This window comes from Nicotiana tabacum, chromosome 19 (genome assembly GCF_000715075.1).
Source record: "Nicotiana tabacum cultivar K326 chromosome 19, ASM71507v2, whole genome shotgun sequence".
In the NCBI taxonomy this organism is placed as follows: domain Eukaryota; kingdom Viridiplantae; phylum Streptophyta; class Magnoliopsida; order Solanales; family Solanaceae; genus Nicotiana; species Nicotiana tabacum.
This window is the reverse complement of record NC_134098.1, coordinates 84,911,911-84,934,732: the sequence shown is the minus strand read 5'-3', so window position 1 is coordinate 84,934,732 and position 22,822 is coordinate 84,911,911. Positions and strand designations below refer to the sequence as shown.

The 22,822-nt window shown below is 39.4% G+C and overlaps 3 protein-coding genes across 4 annotated transcripts; all 3 read right to left on the bottom strand.

Annotated features, from left to right (window-relative positions):
- Positions 1 to 403: 403 nt before the first annotated feature.
- On the bottom strand, positions 404 to 2,548 carry LOC142173254 (SKP1-like protein 1A). Its single transcript, XM_075238116.1, has 2 exons — positions 2,078 to 2,548; positions 404 to 748 (listed from the first exon to the last, which is right to left on the bottom strand). Exons 1-2 carry the CDS (start codon positions 2,372 to 2,374, stop codon positions 575 to 577), a joined length of 471 nt encoding a protein of 156 aa, XP_075094217.1. The 5' UTR covers positions 2,375 to 2,548; the 3' UTR covers positions 404 to 574.
- Positions 2,549 to 10,064: 7,516 nt separating this feature from the next.
- LOC107773220 (uncharacterized) lies at positions 10,065 to 18,263 on the bottom strand. Of its 2 annotated transcripts, XR_012702835.1 has the most exons (6): positions 17,885 to 18,263; positions 17,480 to 17,617; positions 17,201 to 17,282; positions 11,688 to 16,577; positions 11,294 to 11,365; positions 10,065 to 10,313 (listed from the first exon to the last, which is right to left on the bottom strand). XR_012702835.1 is itself a non-coding variant. In XM_075238112.1 (4 exons), exons 1-4 carry the CDS (start codon positions 18,113 to 18,115, stop codon positions 16,471 to 16,473), a joined length of 558 nt encoding a protein of 185 aa, XP_075094213.1. In that variant the 5' UTR covers positions 18,116 to 18,263; the 3' UTR covers positions 10,065 to 16,470. The 2 variants fall into 2 exon arrangements, 1 of the variants encoding a protein (XP_075094213.1); XM_075238112.1 differs by having other exon boundaries at positions 10,065 to 16,577.
- Positions 18,264 to 19,682: 1,419 nt separating this feature from the next.
- On the bottom strand, positions 19,683 to 21,827 carry LOC142173252 (SKP1-like protein 1A). Its single transcript, XM_075238114.1, has 2 exons — positions 21,357 to 21,827; positions 19,683 to 20,027 (listed from the first exon to the last, which is right to left on the bottom strand). The coding sequence occupies exons 1-2, from the start codon at positions 21,651 to 21,653 to the stop codon at positions 19,854 to 19,856; spliced, it is 471 nt and encodes a 156-aa protein (XP_075094215.1). The 5' UTR covers positions 21,654 to 21,827; the 3' UTR covers positions 19,683 to 19,853.
- Between the last annotated feature and the right edge of the window lie 995 nt (positions 21,828 to 22,822).

Sequence of the window (22,822 nt, the reverse complement as noted above, 5' to 3'; positions counted from 1 at the left end):
CCTATTGAAACTGGAGCTACAATGTCATACAAACAAGTAACCAACAACCACAGGTTCAATCAATCGTCTCATAGCTGTTTTTTGATCGAGGATCTATTTTCTAAGTCATATCCAACCCCACTAAATTAAACAAGTATGATTTGAGATCCTAAAATGCATACAACAATTGCACCTTCAAAATTCAAACTCAACAGAATCTTGGATAAACCAAACCATCCTCAAGCATATTTTACCACTTAAGGACCAAATGCCTCATGTTTCCGAGATAATAACCCACCAGCCAACGCACCACTTAAAACAATAACACTAAGAACAAACAACCAGCAATATATCAGTAAAGATGTAACAGATTTAACACGATTCAACAGCATTTCAATTTTGAAACTATCTAATACTCTAAAGGTAAACCAAGTAAATATATATAGCAAAAAGAGGTTAACTGTCTTGGTTGAACAACGAAGTTAAAAAGTACCAAACAAACAGCACGACATATATAATATAAGAGATTCTTAATAGCATCTACTAATATATTCAAATCTATCACCAGAATATAGAAAGTTAATAGACATCAGATTCACTCAAAGGCCCAGGCATTCTCCCTCCTAACTTCCTCCTCTTCCTCAGGTGTGAAGTCATTCTTGATGTTGAAGGTCTTGCGGATCTCCTCCGGAGTTTTCCCCTTGATCATGTCTGCCACAGTCTGACAAGTGAGATCAAGCAGACTCTTGATGTTCAAATAGTTAGCAGCCTGAAATTTACAACGGCAGTGCTTATTAAACCTCTGCAAAAAAGTTATCTAACTCAAAGAACAAATGCTAGGTAGATAATATAGAAGGTCCATGCACCGGCCAAAAGAAACAAGAAAAAAAACAAAGGATTCAAACGACCAACTTAGACGAATCAGGGCTCCAGACCAATTCATATGCAGCTCTTCCATCTCATTGTTTGAGAATTTAATTTAACTTGCATATCAAATAAGGAAATGTTAGTGAAAGTGGAAGAATAAGAAAAAAGGGCAGCCCGGTGCACTAAGCTACCGCTATGCGCTGGATCCGGGGAAGAGCCGAACCACAAGGATCTATTGTACGCAGCCTTACCCTGCATTTCTGCAAGAGGCCGTTTCCACGGCTTGAACCCGTGACCAGTTATTGCAAGGCTCCCCTTGCAAACTAACTTTGGAGGTGAAAGTGGAAGAATATATAAACTAATTGTTAAAAAAACTAGTCTGACAGTGTAAAAATCACATCAAACTTTAAGATTTGAATAGTTTGGATTAGGATTTTTAATAATTATCAAAGTGGTAAAGAAAAATGACGAGGGTCAAAAATATTGGGACGTAAAAAATATGACAGTACTAGATTAACACTAGATAACATGATACATAATCAGTCACTGAATGGGGTTCAAAATGCCCCGAATACATAACAATGGAAATAAGACGTACAGAAAAAGAAAGGATAATACACAAATAAGAACACACCTAAACTTTGTGGGAGACCTATGATTACCCCTGTACTTTTATGTACTGCTTTATAATGCCTAAACAGTTGATTAATTGTAGGTTCTGTTCAACACATGTAGTTGAGTAAATGTTTAAAATCAAAATGACCGAGTTCCTCCACAACTATTTCATACTCCCTCCATCCGAATTCGTTTGATGCATTTTGAATTTTGAGTCTCAAACAAACTATTCTTTGACCGTGATTTTTTCATATGCCTTTTAATTATTAATTATTGTGGCTTAGTATTTCTGATGTAGTTTCCAAATAGGTAAATTGTATTTCAAACAAACTATTCGAGGTCAAAATTGAAAAGTTCGACTATTAAAATCCGAAATGCATCCAATAAACTGGGACATAAGGAGTAGTAGTTAACCCATCAAATAACAGCAATAACCCAAGACAAGAACCAATAGAAGAATAAATTGTAAAGCAGCACATAAGCATATAGCAGATGAAAAAACCTAAACATAAAATCAGGCAAATAAAGTACCACCTAATAAATCAAATCAGGACAACAAAAGCAAGAAAAACAACTTATAGCAAAACACAATCATTACAAAAAAAAAATATTATACCAAGATAAGATCAAAGAGAGTAGCCTGATCAACTTTGACAAAGTCAGCATCAAAGCTTTTCAAATCATCCTCGGAGGCTTTATCATCAGTCTTAGCAACAGCATCGACGTGGCGCTTACAGTACTCAATAACCTTAGCCAAGATCTTGCTCGTAACATTAGGGAGAGGGATACTGGTATCAGCACAATCGTCTTCAATCATGTGTTTTATAGTCTGTGATTCCAACGCCACCGCCTCTTCCACCTCGAAAGTTTCGCCGTCGGAACTCTTCAACACAATCATCTTTGAAGTAGACATGGTTCGATTGAACAGAGCAAACAAAAACGCAAACCCTAGGTTTGTTAAACGAGAGAAACAAAGCAGACGGTAGAGACTAGAGAGAGAAAAAGTAGTGGAATTCTAATTAGCTTTGGGTCTATAACTTTATCTATATATAAGGCTAAAAAAATATTTACTCGCATGTATTGATTTAAAAGAAAATAACATTACGCCCGAATCAATATTGGTTAAGGGATATGTTTTGTTTTTTTTTAAATTAAGTTTTAAATGTTAAAAAAAATGATTTGGTACAACCGAACAACTAAAAATTTTTACACTAGATAGTTATTTGAATTCTTTTTCTAAAAGTTAGTTTTTTTGGTGGGGACACTAATTGTATGGGCTAAAAATTATCTTAGTTTAAGTTTAGACCATATTCGCATTAAGAGAGCCTTCAAGGGCTGCCACGTGTCACAGAATAACCTCGACAAAGGGTTGTTCAAAGTCGAAGTGATCTCACAAAAGATGAAGGACGGGATTGAGGAGTCAACATAGATCAAGGTCGAGGACGAGCACTCGTCTTAAACAAAGTAATAACGGCTAGTTGTAGGATAAGACTCTAAAGAGAATATTCCAGTGGATATTCTTTGTATCTGTACTATTAGGATTTTTTAGCACATATTCCCTGATAAATAGAAAGAGGCATAGTTATAGGGGACATTGAATACTCATTTGTAAGACACCACATTGACATTCTCTGAAATATTTTGCTTTACTGCATTCATACAAAAAATATCTTTTTCTTGAGATTCTTGTCTAACTTTTTTCCCACGATCCAAGAAGCATCCGAATATTCAAAGGCTCATCAATCATTCATCATTGTAAGAAAGAATACTAAAAAATCTCATCATTTTGGGTGACTCGCATGCTTTTATTTACTTAAATGTCATTTATTATTTTTTATTGTTATTTAATGCTACCTCCTTCATTTTTGGAAGTGCCATCATTTATTGCTACATAAATTATACCCGTACTATCTTCCCCCACAATCGGTTAACACATCTTTTGGACATTAATATTGACTAAGATTAACTTTGTTTTACTAGAAAATATAATTGTTTAAACTTAGATCTAAATTTTGGATCAAACGGGGGACGTGGGAATAAGGTATTCTTCTTCCATAAATATGAGGTTTTTCTCCAATCATATTCTCGAGAATTTAATTTTCTTTGTTCTTCTCTTTTTTCTTTGTTTACCCTCAAAATCGGATAACAATTGAATATATACGCGATTTTAAGGATACGTGATCGAACTTGATACAAAAATGAGAAATCAGATTCAAATTGAAATAAATGATAAAAACAAAAGTGCAAACCATGCAGGTTGAACAATCTTGGCCTTGAAAGTTGGTCACCCTCGAGTCAAAGATGCTACAATCGGTGCCGGAACAGAGTGATAAGATAATAATGACTAAAAATAATAGTTTATTGCTTTTGGATGCGTGTTACAATGTCCTTTACAAATAATCAGACCCTCTTTATATAGTAGAGGAGTCCTACTTTAGGTACAATTCTATATAAGGTAAAAAATCTCATGATTTGCTAATTAATCGATTTCATTGATACGTGCTGAGATTCCCGCCGTGATATCCGACCGGTTACGGATATTTCGGCCTTCCGTTATTTTGGTTCGATAATGTGTTCTCGAGCTAATTCGGAGTCGCAGACAGTTCCGGGGTTACGGACTCGATAATCTTGAAGACGCATGTTCTAACCTCGTGCCTAGGTTCGATAGAACCCCAAGGTCGATCTTTAATCCATTATGTTTCATCCCCGATCTATCATGCAATAGATAAGCTCGGTTTCTACCGTATACAGATAGTCCCCTCATTTTTCGGAAAGTAAACGACGAGAAACGATATGAGCCCTCGATCCTTGTCTCGATACTTTGCGCCAAAAATGACAAAATGAGCAAAACGTCTGGTCAGTCACTTCTAAATGGCATTAAATGTTCGTCAGTTGCTGGTCGGCCACTACAGATTTTGAACCGTCGTTTGCAAACTATAAATACTTCCTCCTTCATTCATTCAAACTTTACATCCAACCTTTTCCTACTCTTGTTCTTAAAGAACCTTTGCATTTTCTAGTATTTTCCCTAATTTCTTGAGAGCTTTGTAAGGGTTTCTCTTTTGTCTGAACTATTCAAGCGTACCCCTTTAACTCCTTCTTCTTCATCTTCATCAAAAAATGGCGAAGACTTCTAAGTCTGTTCCCCAAAAGGAAACTCCCTCTTCTTCGAAACCGACTGAGAATGTTTTGCTTGTTGTTACTAAGGAACCGACACCGGAACCCCTTCTAAAGATGTTCGTCCCTACGGGGTGTCCAACCAGAGCCGATTTCAAGGTTGAGAATACTTCCTCGGTACCGGGCCGGTGCGAACTGGTCTCGAGATACATATGTTCGGTTACCAACAGTGTTCTCGACAAGGTCAAGGAGGACTGTAACTGGGTCGGTAAGCACGTAGTGGTTCCTATGCCCGAGGAGGCGATCACTACCCACGTGGAGGATTTTCTGAGTGTTTACACTTATCCCTTCACGTTGGGCCCCATGGACCCGGTCATCATCGCTTTTTGTAAGAGGTACGAGGTGACTCTAGGTCAAATTCATTCCTCCATTTAGAGGATAGTCATTCTCCTCCGCTTCTTTGTAAACAATATCGAAGGGTTTATCTTCACCATCGATCACTTCATGCGTCTGTACAGTCTCCTACTCTATCGAGGGGGGCTAATAAAACTTGCCCGTCGGGCCAGTAAGGCCCCGTTCTCGAGCATCGACGAGGATCGGGACCGAGGTTGGTTGGGCCAATTCGTTCGCGTGAGGACCTCGGACTTAATCCCGGCCGATGACATGCCATTTCCTAATAAATAGAACATGAAGCGTAAGTATAACCTTGCCTTTAAGATTTTATTTATCATTTTTCTTTTGCCTTTCTTTTTACCGATTCTTTGTGATGCAACTATTGCTCGGATGCCGGATGCAGTTCCTCGACTCAAGGAGTGGGTTGAGGGCATCGTGTCATAAAATCCCTATTCCAAGCGCACGTGCAGTGAACTTTCGAAGGGCCGGTGGGAGGCCCGTGCTCACGGTGAGATTTCTCTACTTAGTGAATTAACACTTAGTTTTCTTAGATGCATTCGTTCTCACTTTTTCTTCCTTTGTAGGTCTTCCCAAAGATGTCGAAATGAGGGCCCCGTCTGGTAATGAAGACATCCTCCCTGAACCATCTATTCTAAGTAAGGATAAAGAGAAGAAAAGAAAAAGGGCTTCAAGTTCTCCGAACTCGGAGAAGAAAAAACCAAAAAGGAGGCTGACACGCAAATCCAAGGGAAGTGCCAATACCCGGGAGGTCCCATCAGATTCGTTCAGTCGACTGAAGAAGAATAAGAAGAAGCCTCCGACCTGATGACCCGCGTGAGAAGTAGTGTCGAGCTGCCTCAAATCGGGGTAGCCGGTGAGGAGGCAGTGGCCGAGGCCTCCGAAATAGAGAAGGATGAGGCCATTTTGCCCCGAGCTGGGGAGGTCGACAAGGAGACCACGACCGTTACTCCTTGGGCTGAGGGAAATGCCCCGAAGGATGCGCTCGGGATGATAGATCTTTCCGGGTCACCATCATTCACCGACTCCATGATAAACAAGGCCCAGATGCTGAAAAGACACCTAAATAAGGGCCCTCAAGGGGCGGCAGATTCCTTCAGCAACTTCTTCGATGGTTTAGATTCTACCGCCTCGGAGGATGTCACCGGGTTAGGAGACTTACCGATACCAAAGAAGGTGTCATCTTTGGGAGTCAGCGAATCTTCTTCGAGTCCGAGATTAGTAGACCGGTTCCAGCCCCGAGTGCAGATCCTGACCAGAAGCGGTCAATAATCATATTCATACCGGAGGATGCCCGTGTTCGCTCCGCCCCCATGTGGGTTGTCAGTTATCTTCGATGCCTGGTGACCGAAAAGGATCAGGCCGAAATGGACGAGGTGGAGGCCCCATGGCTTTTCAACAAAGCTTAAAAGGCATTGAATCGGGTAACTTTGAATACCTTTTTATTATGTACTTAGATTAAATTGCAAACAACCGTAACATCCTTCTTTGTGTTCGCAGGCCTCGGTGCTTCATCACGAAACTTTTCTCCGATATCAGGAAGAGTTAAACCAACACGAGGCCGAAACCCATGCGCCTATTGAGAAGAGGCATGCTTACAAGCTCCTTAGTGAGAAGCTCCAGTTCGAGCTAGAAGAGGCTTGGAAGGAGCATGTCGACCTAGTCGAGTAGGTAAGATGAGTATTTGAAGTTAGTGACGATGATTCAGATAGTGGCTAACAACCCGAACATGCAGGTTCAAAAGAAACTTGACCAGATCGAGCATCTCCAGGCGGATGTGGATACGGTGAAAGCTGAGGCCGAAGATTGGAAGAAAAACATAGATCGCCTGGCCTCGGAAAAGGAAACTGTCCGAGAACAACTGGCTTCGACTGAGGTCCAGCTTCGGGCTACAAAAGAAAAGGCCTTGGTACATGCCAAAAAGATCGAGGAGCTTCAGTTGCGATCTCCGACCAAGAAAATCTGGCCAAGAAACTTGAGGTGGCCAAGTCGGAGATTGATGTGGTTAAGGCAAAGGTAGATTAGAGGGTGGCTCAGGATCAAGTGAGAAACTTGGTGGAGCATATGAAGTGGCAATCCTGAAGGTAGGCCCTCGAGGGAGCTCGAGCTCAGGGTTTTGACCTGTTGGCCGAAATCGTGAATGCCAAGGTATCCGAAGCCAAGGCCAGGAAGCTGGCTTATCCCGAGGAGGAGGATTTCGAGGGATCTAAAGATTCGGACGAGCTCAAAGATAGCGGAGACCTTAAGGTGATGACGCGGCCCCCGGTGAAGACTAGGCCACTTAGGATCTTTTTAACATTTTTTTGTCTTTTGTTTTTTTATGTCGTTTTGGTCGTTGTAAAATTTTATCTCGGGGCCATTCGGCCCTTGTAAAAAGAAATTTTCTGATTATGAATGTAAGGCCTTTTCCCTTCAACAGCTTTCAAATTTTCTCTTTGCCTTGTTTATTTTGCAAAGATTTAAATGCCTTGGCATGAAACAGTTGGTTTTGTTTAGAGACTCGAAGAAACCTTGCCTTCAAGTATTTCGTTTTAAGGCATCGTGGGGCTTCGGTGTGACCGGAAGTTTTCTTTCCCAAAGTTCTTAGACATTTTTCTTTTTTTTAAAATCATAGTCTGTCGAGGGTAGCCTTTGGAACCGGTTAAGAAATTTCAAGGCCTTATTGTTTTTGTTACGGGCTTCGAACGTCTCCGAGCCGTGTTTATGTGGTTGTAGCCTTTATAGTTCGAGTGTGTAATGACCCGACTGGTTGTTTTGAGTAATTACGTCCAATTCGGTAGTTTGAGGTCACGAGTAGCTTCACACAGTGTATTATGACTTACGTGCATCATCGGTTCGGGATTTTGAGAAGTTCGGAAAGGATTTTTTTTAGAGTGACTCTCATTTGAGAAGCTCGAAGTTTCAAGAATTGACTAAGGTTTGACTTTTGAGTACTCGACCTCGTATTGGAGTTTTGGTAGTTCTGATAGGCTCGAGTGGTGATTTTGGACTTAAGCGTGCGTCCGAATTTGGATTTGGAGGTCCGTGGGGTAATTTGAAACATTTTGGCTAAAATTAGAAAATTAAAATTTTGGAAGATTGAGAGGTTTGACCGAGGGTTGACTTTGGTGATATTGGGGTCGGAATGCGATTCCGAGAGTTGAAACAGCTCCGTTATGTCATTTGGGACTTGATTGCAAAATTTGGTGTCATTTGGAGTTGATGTGATATGGTTCGGACACTTGGTTGCGATTCTAGAAGTTCTTGAAGTTCATGGTAATTTTCATGTGTTTTGGCATCCGATTCGTGATTCTAGAGGTTATTTTGGTGTTCTGATCGTGCGAGCGAGTTCGTGTTATATTTTTAGAATTGTGTGGATGTTTGGTAAAGAGCCCCGAGGGCTCGGATGAGTTTCGTACGCGTTTCAGAGTGTTGGAAGAAGGTTCAGCTGTGATGGTGTCTCTGTTCTCGCATTTGCGAGGTTTTCATCGCATTTGCGATGTCCGCATTTGCGAGATTATTTTTGCTTTTGCGGCGATGGGCTGGGGAAAGGGAGTTCGCAATTACGAACTATTTCATCGCATTTACGATTAGGCAGCTTCACATTTGCGACACAAACTGTCGCTTTTGCGAAAACTCTGAGCTCGCATTTGCGAGTCTTGTGTCGCATTTGCGACCTTGGCAGAGCTGGTCAGCCTTCGCTTTTGCGACGCTTTTGTCGCATTTGCGAGCATCGCAATTGCGATCCGGATGTCGCAAATGCGACATCTGAGGCTGGGATTAAGACTTCCATTTCGGGGCTTAACTTCATTTTATCATATTTTGAACCCTAGGTCCGAGAGTGGGCGATTTTGAGAGAGGATTTTCATATCAAATCATTTGGGTAAGTGCCTCTAATCAATTTTCAATTATATTTTGTGATTATACCTCAGATTTAACATCAAATTCATGAGAATCTAAAGGAAAATTTGGGAAAAATTGTAAAATCTTTCAAAAATAAAAAATGATGATTTGAGAGACAAATTGATATCGGAACTTGATAATTTTGGTATAGTTGAACTCGTATCGGAATGGGTGTTCGATTTTTTTAAATTTTATCGAGTTCCGAGGTGCGGGCCTGGGGGGGTGACTTTTTGCAAATTGTATAAAGATCATAGCTTTGTTAATTGAAATTATTTTCTCTTGCACTGTTTGATGTATTTAAGTTGTCTTTAGCTAGATTGAGCCGAGCGGTGGTGAATTGGTAAAGGAAAAGCTAAATTGAGTATTGAGTTGGCCGAATTGAGGTAAGTGTCTTGTCTAACTTTGTGTGGGGGAACCTACCCCTTAGGAATTGAGTCGATTGTGCTATCTTGTTATTTGGAAGTCGTGTACGCAAGGTGACGAGTGGGTACACAGTCTATATGTGGCATTGACCGGTTTAGATTGTCTAGTATCTTCTCATTCCTTTGATTAAATTATCATAACATGTGGTATCTCGTTGTTAGGCTACTCTTACATGCTCTATATGATGTTGTTAGCACTTATTTACCTCTTGCTCGTTATTTGGACCTTATATGCCTTGGTTGAAGTTATTGCCTTCCTTATTGTCTTGTTACCTCTTAATTGTTGAGTTCCTTTATGAATCTGTGCATATCTGCTACATATCCAAATTGTTATAATTACATGCTTAATTATCACGTGCCTTACACGTCTTGTCATTTTTGTAGAGGTTGTTGTATTCCTTTGATTTTTACGTGGTTCCTTTGTTACCGTGTACTCATACCCTTGGTTGTAGAAAATCCTTGTAAATTGAGTTATTGAATTGTTGTTGTTGATTTAAATTATTATACGGGGGATCGGGTTGTACGCTGCAACATGTGAAATAAGGGAGATGGTAAAATAAGGGAGGATGTTTATATTGTGACATTGTGATTGTACGGTGGGATCGGATTTGTCACGACCCAAAATCCATTAAAGGTCGTGATGGTGCCGGGCACCGCTGTCAGGCAAGCCAACAATAAATACTCAATTTGGTTCTCGTTTTTAATATTTTTGAAATCATATTTTTCCTTCAATTAAATAATAAGAGATAGAATTTACAAGATAACTAATAATGTTTTCAACAAATTTCAATACGGGACAACCCATAATCACCCCAAAATCCGATGTCACAAGTACATGAGCATCAACCAGGAAGTAAAATGAAATACAACATTTGTCCGGAATATAAATTTGGACAGGAAAAATAAAAATACTCTAAAAGAGACTCTGCTGGTTGAGGATCGTAGTAGAGAGTGCAGCTCACCTAAGCCCCGGCAATAACCGCGCCTCTGCGCCTACCAGGCCTCTAGACATATAAATACCTGCACAAAAAAAATTATGCAGCAAGTGTAGTATGAGTACGTAAATCAACGCGTACCTAGTAAGTATTCCGCCTAACCTCGAAGAAGTAGTGACGAGGGGTCGACTCAGACACTTACTATGGGCTATAATTAATATACTAATGATATAATTAAGCATGGATCACGTATAACGACTATAAGCCCAATATCATGAAATAAGTAAACAATTCTTTTGTTAATAAGAAATTTCTCCAAATTCAATTTCATCATTTAACGATTTATATCTCAGGCCAATGAAGTAGTATCAATTATTATAATTTCCAAAGCAATTAATACAATCATGCGCAAGTCATGCCAAGGTCTTACGGCTAGATCCAACTTATAAATGTAAAATGTGCACTGCCGAGGGTCGAACGGCACGAACCATAGATGCATCTATTACCCCGCTCGCGGATCATACATGCGACGCGGTCAAATATAAATTTATCAATAAATCATGCATCTATTACCCCGCTCGCGGATCATACATGCGACACGGTCAAATATAAATTATCAGTAAGTCATAATCCTTTTCTTGATTCTTTTCAAAATAAAGACAATTCGACTTGAAGCTTTTACTCTGCTCGCGGATCATACATGCGACGCGGTCAAATATAAATTTATTAAGTTATTATAATATTCCTAAATTTCTTTTCGAAAATACGAAATCCAAATGAAAACTTTTTGAAAACTTAATTTCCTCAATTTAAATTCTTCTCAAGACAATTAATACGCAAACCTAAATCTTGCTTCTTTTCAAGGCAAATAGTAACCACAAATCAAATAACAATATCAACAAGGCACGATGTAAACCTAAAACTACCCGGACATAGGCATAGCTAGTAGCTATGTACGGACTCTCGTCACTTCGTGCGTACGTAGCCCTCACAAGTAGAAGCACATATTTAATCAATTCACCTATGGGGCTAATTTCCTCTTACAAGGTTAGACATGAGACTTACCTCGCTCCGCAATTCCATAACCGGCTCCAAAGCCGCTCCAACAACTCAAATTGATGCCCCGTCGCTCCAAAACTAGTCAAATAAGATATAACCCAATCAAAATATGCTCTAATACTCATAATTAATCAATTTATAATAATTTTCAACTCCGCTCGAAAAGTCGATTAAAGCACCCTCGGGCCCACATGCCCGGATTTCGAAGGTAAACTTTACCCATAATCCCATGAACTCAAATATATAATTTATTTCCAATTAAATGCCCAAATTCGTGGTCAAAATCCAAAAATATCAAATTTTAGGTTTTCTACCAAAACCCCACAATTTCTACTAATTTTCATGCTTAAATCCTCATACAATCCATGTATTTAACTTATAATAAGTGGGAATCACTTACCATGGGTTGCTTGATGAAAATCTCCCTTTGGAGCTCTCCAATATCGCCCCAACCAAGTGAGAAATGATAGAAGAAGAGCTAAATCTCGCTCTTAAAACCATTCTGCCCAGCGCCATTTCCGCACATGCGGATTCGCAGGTGTGAGACCCCTTCCGCTTCTGCGCCTTCTTTCGCTCTTGCGCTCAACCCTTCACTTCTGCGCTTGCGTAGATGCGGCCAAAACTCTGCACTTGCGGTCCTTCATCTGGGCGACCTGCTCCGCTTCTGCGGCTCCTATGTCGCTTCTGCGCCCTCCGCACCTGCGGCCGAAACCTCGCAGGTGCGGTTACACCAGATGACAGTAGCCCTCAGCCCTTCTTCCAAGTCCCAACTCGATCCATTTACTATCTGGATTCTACCCGAGGCCCTCGGGACCTCAACCAATTATACCAACACATCCCAAAACACATTACGAACTCAGTCGAGCCTTCAAATCACATCAAACAATATCGAAACTATGAATCACCCTCCAATTCAAACCTAATGAACTTTGAAGCTTCAAACTTCTACCTTCGATGCCGAAACCTATCAAATCACGTCCGATTGACCTCAACTTTTGCATACAAGTCATAATTGACATTACGGACCTACTCCAACAACCGAAATCAGAATCCGACCCCGATATCAAAAAGTCACTCCCGATCAAACTCTCCAAAAAAAACTTCAAATTTCTAACTTTCGCCAAATGACGCCGAAATGACGTACGGACCTCCAAATCCACTTCCGGACGCGCTCCCAATACCAGAATTACCATACGGGGCTATTTCCAGACTCAGAATCCCAAACGGACATCGATAGCATTGAAATACAGTCCAACCCAAATTTACGAAATCCTTCCAAAATGCCAACTTCCACAATAGGCGCCGAAATGCTCCCGGGCCATCCAAAACCTGATCCGGATATACGTCCAAGTACAAAATCATCATACGAACCTGTTGGAACCTTCCAGTCCCGATTCTGAGGTCATGTACTCAAAAAATCAAACCTTAGTAAATTCTTCCAACTTAAGGCTTGCTCCTTCAGCGTGTTGAGTTATACATGTGATTTGTGGCGGTACGTGCGAGGCTTGACGACCGCCGTAATTTATTTTATTTGGGGGCATTCGAGTATTATGGCCTGCTATGTGTAGATGAAACCTGGAAGAATTATGATGGTTTAGACCACTGCTCGAGGTTTGTATTTTGCTGCGGTTTGAGAATTTAGTTACGTGTTGCATTGGTTCTTATGGAATGTGCTAAGTAGAAGGTTTCTATATGATGAAATATGTACCCTATTGGTGGTTCGGGAGTTATTATGAAATTTGTGTACTCTTGCGTACTGGTATGTTAGGTGCAGTGAACGACATGGGAATTGGAGGTTGAGGATCAAGGTTGCAGTTGAGGTCGACAAGAATGTCAAGGGCTCGGATGAGCATGGAATAATTCAAATGTTTAGAGTAAGCTAGTATTGTTTTTAACGTCACCTGAGATCGGTGTCCTGTGTAAGAGGCTCTGTGTACTGAGTTGCGGATTCTTGATTTTCATTACAGCATTAGAGTGGCCGGCAGTATGGAGGTGCATATTTGTTACCTGGTGTGAAAGGTCGTGGGGGTGTATCCTACGGGAAGATTGTATAAGTGTGACATGTAGTCACTGGATTGATTAAAGATTTAAAACCAAGTATGAAGATTGTGGTACTATCGCTAATGTGAAAATTTATGTTTGAAGGGAGCTCGGTTCGTTTGATTGTGGACTGTGGAAGTTTGTTCCGGATTTGACGACTGTTCTTATGTGTAGTGAATAGGTCAGTGTGGGTCCTTGAGAGGCTATTTAGCCAAGCATGGTATGATCAGAATCGGTTTGAGGTCCGTGGATGGATCTAAATATGAAGGTGGGCTCTATATCATGCCGGATGTGCTCATCTCAGCATAGCGTTGTTTTCGGAAGGCTCTTCGGGCCTTGGATGTTATTTCTGTCGTCAACTATTCCGTGTAATCTATATTATACCAGGTGGTTTGATAATTCACACTCGTATTAAGATCCCGTATAGTTCGTGGTATTATGTGAGCAGGATGGCTCTCGAGATGCAGATCATATATCGTATCTTAGTCGTGCTTGAGTTTGATAGCGTATGATGCTACCCGTCTCCCCAGGATTTGTATTATGTGCTTGGCATGCTTATGGTTGATATTCGGGCAATTCGTGAGTATAAGCGTTACGGCTCGATGTGTGTTTTCCTTAGATTATTATGTGTGGATCGGGTGGTACGCCGCCACGGAGATATTGATTGGATCGGGTGGTACGCCGCCACGGGTATCATGGTTGGATCGGGTTGCACGCTGCAACGGTATCATGTGTGGATCGGGTTGCACGCCACAATAATGTGTTATTGAGTACAGTTTCCCGCATCTATTATTGCGTGTTTTGCTTCTCATTTCCTAAGGAAATTTCATAACATCCTTTCGGTTGTTTAATTAGCTACGTGAGTTGAGTAACTCTTTCCATAGTTCATTTTCCTTATGTACCATATTCGAGTTTATGGATTTTGGCAGATGGTGGTATCATATGAGACCTTTGGTAGTGTTTGTGGTGACTTATTGCCGGAACGACTTGTACTGGGTGAGACGAGAATTTGGGACCTCGGGTCAGTGCGATCAGATTTATATGAAGCATACTAAAGAGTAAATATTGTTATTCAGTCCAAAATGAGGTCATGGTTCTTATCGTGAGGAGAGACTCCATAAATTGTAATTCGGCAGGTGGCTATGAGTTTTACACATCCTCTCTGTCGTGGAAGTATTGCGAGAGTTTAAGCAAGGCTTAATTGGTCATGAGGTACACTACGGGCTTCGGCCAGTGAAAATTTTAGCTGATATGCTTTGGAAAGATTGCCTTGGGCAAGTGAGTTACATGGTGCATGGTAACAATTAAGTGAGAGTATACAATCATGTATTGGTACGTCATGTGGTGATTGAAACGGTGTTTGTATGTTGGAAGCATGCCTAGTAGAGAATTTCGGACGTTGGAATTTAGCCCTAATGCTTATTTGCCTAAATAAAGGGGAGAATCTTCAGATCTGCTCGAGTTAATGTGCTCAGCTAGGTTGTGGTAGCACGGGCAGATGCACGGGGTGTAAAACATTGATCTAAGACAACTCCAGAATAGTTCTTAGTACGTTCGAGGACGAACGTATATTTAAGTGGGAGAGAATGTAACGACCTGACCGGTCGTTTTGAGCCCTAGCGCGTCACTCAGCAGTTTGAGGCCTCGGGTAGCTTCATAACCGAACCCGAATTCTCCTAATTTACTTTGGATCTTCCTTAGAAATAACAATGACTCCTTTATCAATATAACAAACTCAATCTGCACTCGTCCTGAGTGACCCCATTTCACGAGATCACATTATCCCCAAAACCCACGAACCATCTCATACTATCCTTGTGTGCATATTCGCATATTCAACGGGTACACCCATTCTGAAAACCCCTCTGTGAACCCGAAGTTATTTTCTTCCATTCCTCAAATCCTTTGCTCAAATTACCGCTGATGTTCTCTTCCCTTAGTCATGGTGACCCATCAATACTGATAACCAGAAACCGCACTAGTTGACAATTACACAGTCTAATCGTAGACAGTGGGGCTCTTCCACTTAGCCTGAAGATACCATTGCATAACCCTGGAACCCACCAAGATTCCTTATCTCCTATTGACATGATTTTGCATAATCAACCCGCCAAATTTCCTCGAAATACTTATGTTAAACATTTCATGAATATTCTGAATCACTAGCCATATTCACATATTCGACCTCTTACTGGATAACCAGTAAAATTCTTCGTAGAAGATTCATCAATACCACACAACCGCTAACCTGCTCACTGGAGATATCCCATATGTGGAAATTCCAGGACGACATCCTCCAACAACGCTGCACCGAGTACAATTACCACGAAGCCAACAAACCATCCTGAGCCCGTGCTCATTCACCAGCCATACAAGCCCGTTCACTCCCCATTGGCATCAACTAAATATGCGGCAATACATTCCAATCCAAAGTCATATTGTATCCTTTTTCATATTAAGCTACCCCTTCCCGTCACACCCAATCTTCCTCAATATAGCAGCCAATATTCCAAATTAAGCCCGTAGACCTAGTCACTGTCCAACATGAATACCAATCACTCCAAACCTTCCCAAAGGCGTATAGCTATCCTACTACAGAACCCATCTGATACTCCGTCACTCTCCCACTTTGGTCAAACCCTCTCCTTTAAGCAACTACTCGACTCATGTTTCTCACACTTGGCCTTCTAGAAGTTTAACCATCGCGAGACACCTCCCACATGTCCTTCCTCATCCTTCGCTACCCAATTGTTGCCTTAAATCAATATCTATCTCTGTAGCACTTGAACCAATAGATCGCCACTAACTTTAAACCTCCCAGAGATCATCTTCCTTGAGCCCTCAACACCCGGGATACCGATTCAATCCTAAACCACCGCACACTGCGATCTCTGACAGCCGCTTCCCCGGCACTATTTCACAATACCCTGCCCTGAAGACCATAACACCGGCGAACTTAACACATTCAATCAAGGGCGACGACACCAAATTATTGATAAAAATTTTACCACGCTCGAAAATACCAAATCTCGTTATTCCATCAACCCAAATCTAAACATTCCTAGTCCGATTGCCTTTCCTTCGTCGGAAATAAAATACTGGATCTCTGAATCATGCACTGAGTAAACCTCCTTCCAAGTCATTTACTGCTTCGACGCATAGACAAGCCTTCTTCCATTACACAAACACAGTGCGATAGCAACGCACGAATCGTCATAGGTCAACCCCGTTATTCCATGCAAGTAACCTCCTGAAATAAAAATAACCATGAATTGATGATAAGGTCAAATGCATTAATGCAGGAAAATGAGGACAGATATAACGAAGGCAGAAGACTATACACAACTCATCAAAAAGAAAACAAGAAGATGCCACCAGACTGACAGAAAAACAAAGGATCCAGCAATTAGAATTTTAGCACAAATGTATAATAGAAACTAAGTTACTTGATAGTCTACATGCTAAAAAAATGTTTTTCTTCTGGTGGTGTCTTTACTTTCTAAGGCCTTCTAAGGCATCTCTTTGCTAAACAATGTCTACGTATCGAGCTCCACTTATCCGGTAAAATGCCAAACTGATACCTACTCTAATAGTCAAGTCCCTAGTAGCATTTTTAGATTCTCATGCGATCTAAAAATATGTCTACTGATGTTTTTCATTAATAACAGTCTAGTTTATTTCAGCCCTCTCTTGCTCATGCTGTTTGTTGTTGATCCTGAAAGGGTTTTGTTATAGGCAATTGCTCAATGCAATGCACAAACTCTTCCATAACGAAACACATTACAAGACTGTAGTTGCAGAAAGTTTTAAACAAGTTGAACTCACAAGTGGAAAATGATATTCAGTGCAGTTGATACAAGCTAGTAAGATTACCTTGAAGAAAAACACCGAGGAGGACAAGTTTCAATGTCCTTAACACAGCTTTCAAAGTGGCTCCTTTTCTGTCTAAAACTTTCTGCAATTTCGGAAATAGGAAAAGAGCTTAGTAAGTGTGAAGAGTGATGGTTGACTATACATAAAATGGTACATCACTTATCAAGTCTAACGGCTATGCATTCTAAGCCTTTTTTTAATAACGAAAACTATGCATTAAGCCTAAAGTAGAACAAGCAGATTATAGATATGTCTAATATGAAATGTGAGAGTAGATACCTTATATGCAATTGCAAGGGAAACTCCAGCAATAAAGAGGAAGAATGGCATCACAAAATCTGCCAAGTGTAAACCATTCCACGGGGAATGAGCAATACTTGGGAAAATAGAGCCGCCATAGTCCACAAGCATCATAAGCTGAAACCAGTGAACAAATTAATAGATATGGAGATCTCAGAGAATAGCTCTTTCACCAAAATGCACTCGAACCTTTAAGATTAAAATTTTTAAAAACAGAAAGAAAAACATGCAGAAGAAAGTATCAAATATTAAAATCGAGAAAGAAGTTAGATGATCTGTTGCATACTTAGCTTGACCATCTCACCTAAACTTTTGGACTGAGCATGCTTCAAGTAACTATTTTTTTCTAAATTCATTGAGAAAAAAGCAATGAAAAGCTTTTACCAAAACGCAGAGGCCACGAAAGACATCAAGAGAAGCAACCCGAGCAGGTTTAGCTTTCTTCTTCTTTGTTGCTGCTGCTGCTTCGCCTCCACTCTCCGTTTGTTCTATTTCCATGGCGCGATTCGGCAACAATGGATGATCTTCCGCCATTGTTGAGATAGCAAATACACAACAACAGAGTGAAGGAGCTGTGAAGATAAAGGGGAAGAATGAGAGGGAGAATAAAAGCATATACCGGAGTAATTAACGACCTGTCATCACACTTGGACCATTCACTACTCAATCGGTTATCCAATTTCCCGGGTTTTCTTTGTAGCTTTTAAACAACCACCTTTCGCTTTCTGTGAAAAATAAAAAGTATTATCAAAAACAATGCACAAAGTGTGAGTTTAAAAGGTTATTTTTTGTTCCTTCTTTTATAGTCCAAATGTTCTCTTACTTATATGGGCATTCTCATAAGAGATTAATACAACATCGGTATGTCATATCTTTGTAGAATTATTTTCTTGCCTTCTCTCTGGAGAATGGATCGGTCTTGAATTAAAATGAAATTTAAAAATGTTCGTTACTTGTCTATTTCACTTTGCGTCAAAATATAATTTAAAGCAAGATTAGTGCTTTTCTTGTAACTTGATTAAGGATTCAAGATTTTTCTTGTTTCTTGTAATGGTGGTGTTCGCGTATCCACCTAACATTTAGACTGATGGGAGATTCAATATACCTTTTTCATTTTCTGATAAGCTAATTGACAGAGGTTATGTAGTTTCAAATCTTTCTTTTATTTGTGTTAACACCTCAATCTAGTCACAGATTGCTCTATAGAATTGAGTCAAATTGGCCAGATAAAAGTGAAATGGAATAATAATGCTGAACATCATAGTTGCTCCTTTCACGTTTGTTTGTGCTTTTGTGAAGTGGAATAATAATGCTGAACCAAATCAGTCCTCTTCACAAATAATCCAAGAATATTTGATGATCCCAAACTTCCAAAAGTAACCACAATTCAATTCAAAAAGTTGGCTCTTAATCTGGTCAAACCAAAACACAGTTGATATGCACAGATTTACCAACTCTCCTTATTTTCCCATAAGGAGTTTGTTTACTCAATAATTTTCACAGGAAGAACAGAAGTTGCATCACTTTTAAATCTTATACCTGCAAAAGAACAATCACTTTGAACCATAAACTACATGCTGGGTGTTTGCCACTCCAAATAATCATGCCACCAAACACTTTATTGTGGCAACCTTAAAGATCAAAGAGTGGTATATCCTCTGCTTCTACTACCAAAGAAAACATTCATCAAGCATGTTACTTTTTTTTTCGAAATCATCCAACTTATAAAGTATTAAATAGCCACAATAATATCTCCCCAAGTAAACAATTAATTTCTCACCTATTGAAACTGGAGCTACAATGTCATACAAACAAGTAACCAACAACCACAGGTTCAATCAATCGTCTCATAGCTGTTTTTTGATCGAGGATCTATTTTCTAAGTCATATCCAACCCCACTAAATTAAACAAGTATGATTTGAGATCCTAAAATGCATACAACAATTGCACCTTCAAAATTCAAACTCAACAGAATCTTGGATAAACCAAACCATCCTCAAGCATATTTTACCACTTAAGGACCAAATGCCTCATGTTTCCGAGATAATAACCCACCAGCCAACGCACCACTTAAAACAATAACACTAAGAACAAACAACCAGCAATATATCAGTAAAGATGTAACAGATTTAACACGATTCAACAGCATTTCAATTTTGAAACTATCTAATACTCTAAAGGTAAACCAAGTAAATATATATAGCAAAAAGAGGTTAACTGTCTTGGTTGAACAACGAAGTTAAAAAGTACCAAACAAACAGCACGACATATATAATATAAGAGATTCTTAATAGCATCTACTAATATATTCAAATCTATCACCAGAATATAGAAAGTTAATAGACATCAGATTCACTCAAAGGCCCAGGCATTCTCCCTCCTAACTTCCTCCTCTTCCTCAGGTGTGAAGTCATTCTTGATGTTGAAGGTCTTGCGGATCTCCTCCGGAGTTTTCCCCTTGATCATGTCTGCCACAGTCTGACAAGTGAGATCAAGCAGACTCTTGATGTTCAAATAGTTAGCAGCCTGAAATTTACAACGGCAGTGCTTATTAAACCTCTGCAAAAAAGTTATCTAACTCAAAGAACAAATGCTAGGTAGATAATATAGAAGGTCCATGCACCGGCCAAAAGAAACAAGAAAAAAAACAAAGGATTCAAACGACCAACTTAGACGAATCAGGGCTCCAGACCAATTCATATGCAGCTCTTCCATCTCATTGTTTGAGAATTTAATTTAACTTGCATATCAAATAAGGAAATGTTAGTGAAAGTGGAAGAATAAGAAAAAAGGGCAGCCCGGTGCACTAAGCTACCGCTATGCGCTGGATCCGGGGAAGAGCCGAACCACAAGGATCTATTGTACGCAGCCTTACCCTGCATTTCTGCAAGAGGCCGTTTCCACGGCTTGAACCCGTGACCAGTTATTGCAAGGCTCCCCTTGCAAACTAACTTTGGAGGTGAAAGTGGAAGAATATATAAACTAATTGTTAAAAAAACTAGTCTGACAGTGTAAAAATCACATCAAACTTTAAGATTTGAATAGTTTGGATTAGGATTTTTAATAATTATCAAAGTGGTAAAGAAAAATGACGAGGGTCAAAAATATTGGGACGTAAAAAATATGACAGTACTAGATTAACACTAGATAACATGATACATAATCAGTCACTGAATGGGGTTCAAAATGCCCCGAATACATAACAATGGAAATAAGACGTACAGAAAAAGAAAGGATAATACACAAATAAGAACACACCTAAACTTTGTGGGAGACCTATGATTACCCCTGTACTTTTATGTACTGCTTTATAATGCCTAAACAGTTGATTAATTGTAGGTTCTGTTCAACACATGTAGTTGAGTAAATGTTTAAAATCAAAATGACCGAGTTCCTCCACAACTATTTCATACTCCCTCCATCCGAATTCGTTTGATGCATTTTGAATTTTGAGTCTCAAACAAACTATTCTTTGACCGTGATTTTTTCATATGCCTTTTAATTATTAATTATTGTGGCTTAGTATTTCTGATGTAGTTTCCAAATAGGTAAATTGTATTTCAAACAAATTATTCGAGGTCAAAATTGAAAAGTTCGACTATTAAAATCCGAAATGCATCCAATAAACTGGGACATAAGGAGTAGTAGTTAACCCATCAAATAACAGCAATAATCCAAGACAAGAACCAATAGAAGAATAAATTGTAAAGCAGCACATAAGCATATAGCAGATGAAAAAACCTAAACATAAAATCAGGCAAATAAAGTACCACCTAATAAATCAAATCAGGACAACAAAAGCAAGAAAAACAACTTATAGCAAAACACAATCATTACAAAAAAAAAATATTATACCAAGATAAGATCAAAGAGAGTAGCCTGATCAACTTTGACAAAGTCAGCATCAAAGCTTTTCAAATCATCCTCGGAGGCTTTATCATCAGTCTTAGCAACAGCATCGACGTGGCGCTTACAGTACTCAATAACCTTAGCCAAGATCTTGCTCGTAACATTAGGGAGAGGGATACTGGTATCAGCACAATCGTCTTCAATCATGTGTTTTATAGTCTGTGATTCCAACGCCACCGCCTCTTCCACCTCGAAAGTTTCGCCGTCGGAACTCTTCAACACAATCATCTTTGAAGTAGACATGGTTCGATTGAACAGAGCAAACAAAAACGCAAACCCTAGGTTTGTTAAACGAGAGAAACAAAGCAGACGGTAGAGACTAGAGAGAGAAAAAGTAGTGGAATTCTAATTAGCTTTGGGTCTATAACTTTATCTATATATAAGGCTAAAAAAATATTTACTCGCATGTATTGATTTAAAAGAAAATAACATTACGCCCGAATCAATATTGGTTAAGGGATATGTTTTGTTTTTTTTTAAATTAAGTTTTAAATGTTAAAAAAAATGATTTGGTACAACCGAACAACTAAAAATTTTTACACTAGATAGTTATTTGAATTCTTTTTCTAAAAGTTAGTTTTTTTGGTGGGGACACTAATTGTATGGGCTAAAAATTATCTTAGTTTAAGTTTAGACCATATCCGCATTAAGAGAGCCTTCAAGGGCTGCCACGTGTCACAGAATAATCTCGACAAAGGGTTGTTCAAAGTCGAAGTGATCTCACAAAAGATGAAGGACGGGGTTGAGGAGTCAACATAGATCAAGGTCGAGGACGAGCACTCGTCTTAAACAAAGTAATAACGGCTAGTTGTAGGATAAGACTCTAAAGAGAATATTCCAGTGGATATTCTTTGTATCTGTACTATTAGGATTTTTTAGCACATATTCCCTGATAAATAGAAAGAGGCATAGTTATAGGGGACATTGAATACTCATTTGTAAGACACCACATTGACATTCTCTGAAATATTTTGCTTTACTGCATTCATACAAAAAATATCTTTTTCTTGAGATTCTTGTCTAACTTTTTTCCCACGATCCAAGAAGCATCCGAATATTCAAAGGCTCATCAATCATTCATCATTGTAAGAAAGAATACTAAAAAATCTCATCATTTTGGGTGACTCGCATGCTTTTATTTACTTAAATGTCATTTATTATTTTTTATTGTTATTTAATGCTACCTCCTTCATTTTTGGAAGTGCCATCATTTATTGCTACATAAATTATACCCGTACTATCTTCCCCCACAATCGGTTAATACATCTTTTGGACATTAATATTGACTAAGATTAACTTTGTTTTACTAGAAAATATAATTGTTTAAACTTAGATCTAAATTTTGGGTCAAACGGGGGACGTGGGAATAAGGTATTCTTCTTCCATAAATATGAGGTTTTTCTCCAATCATA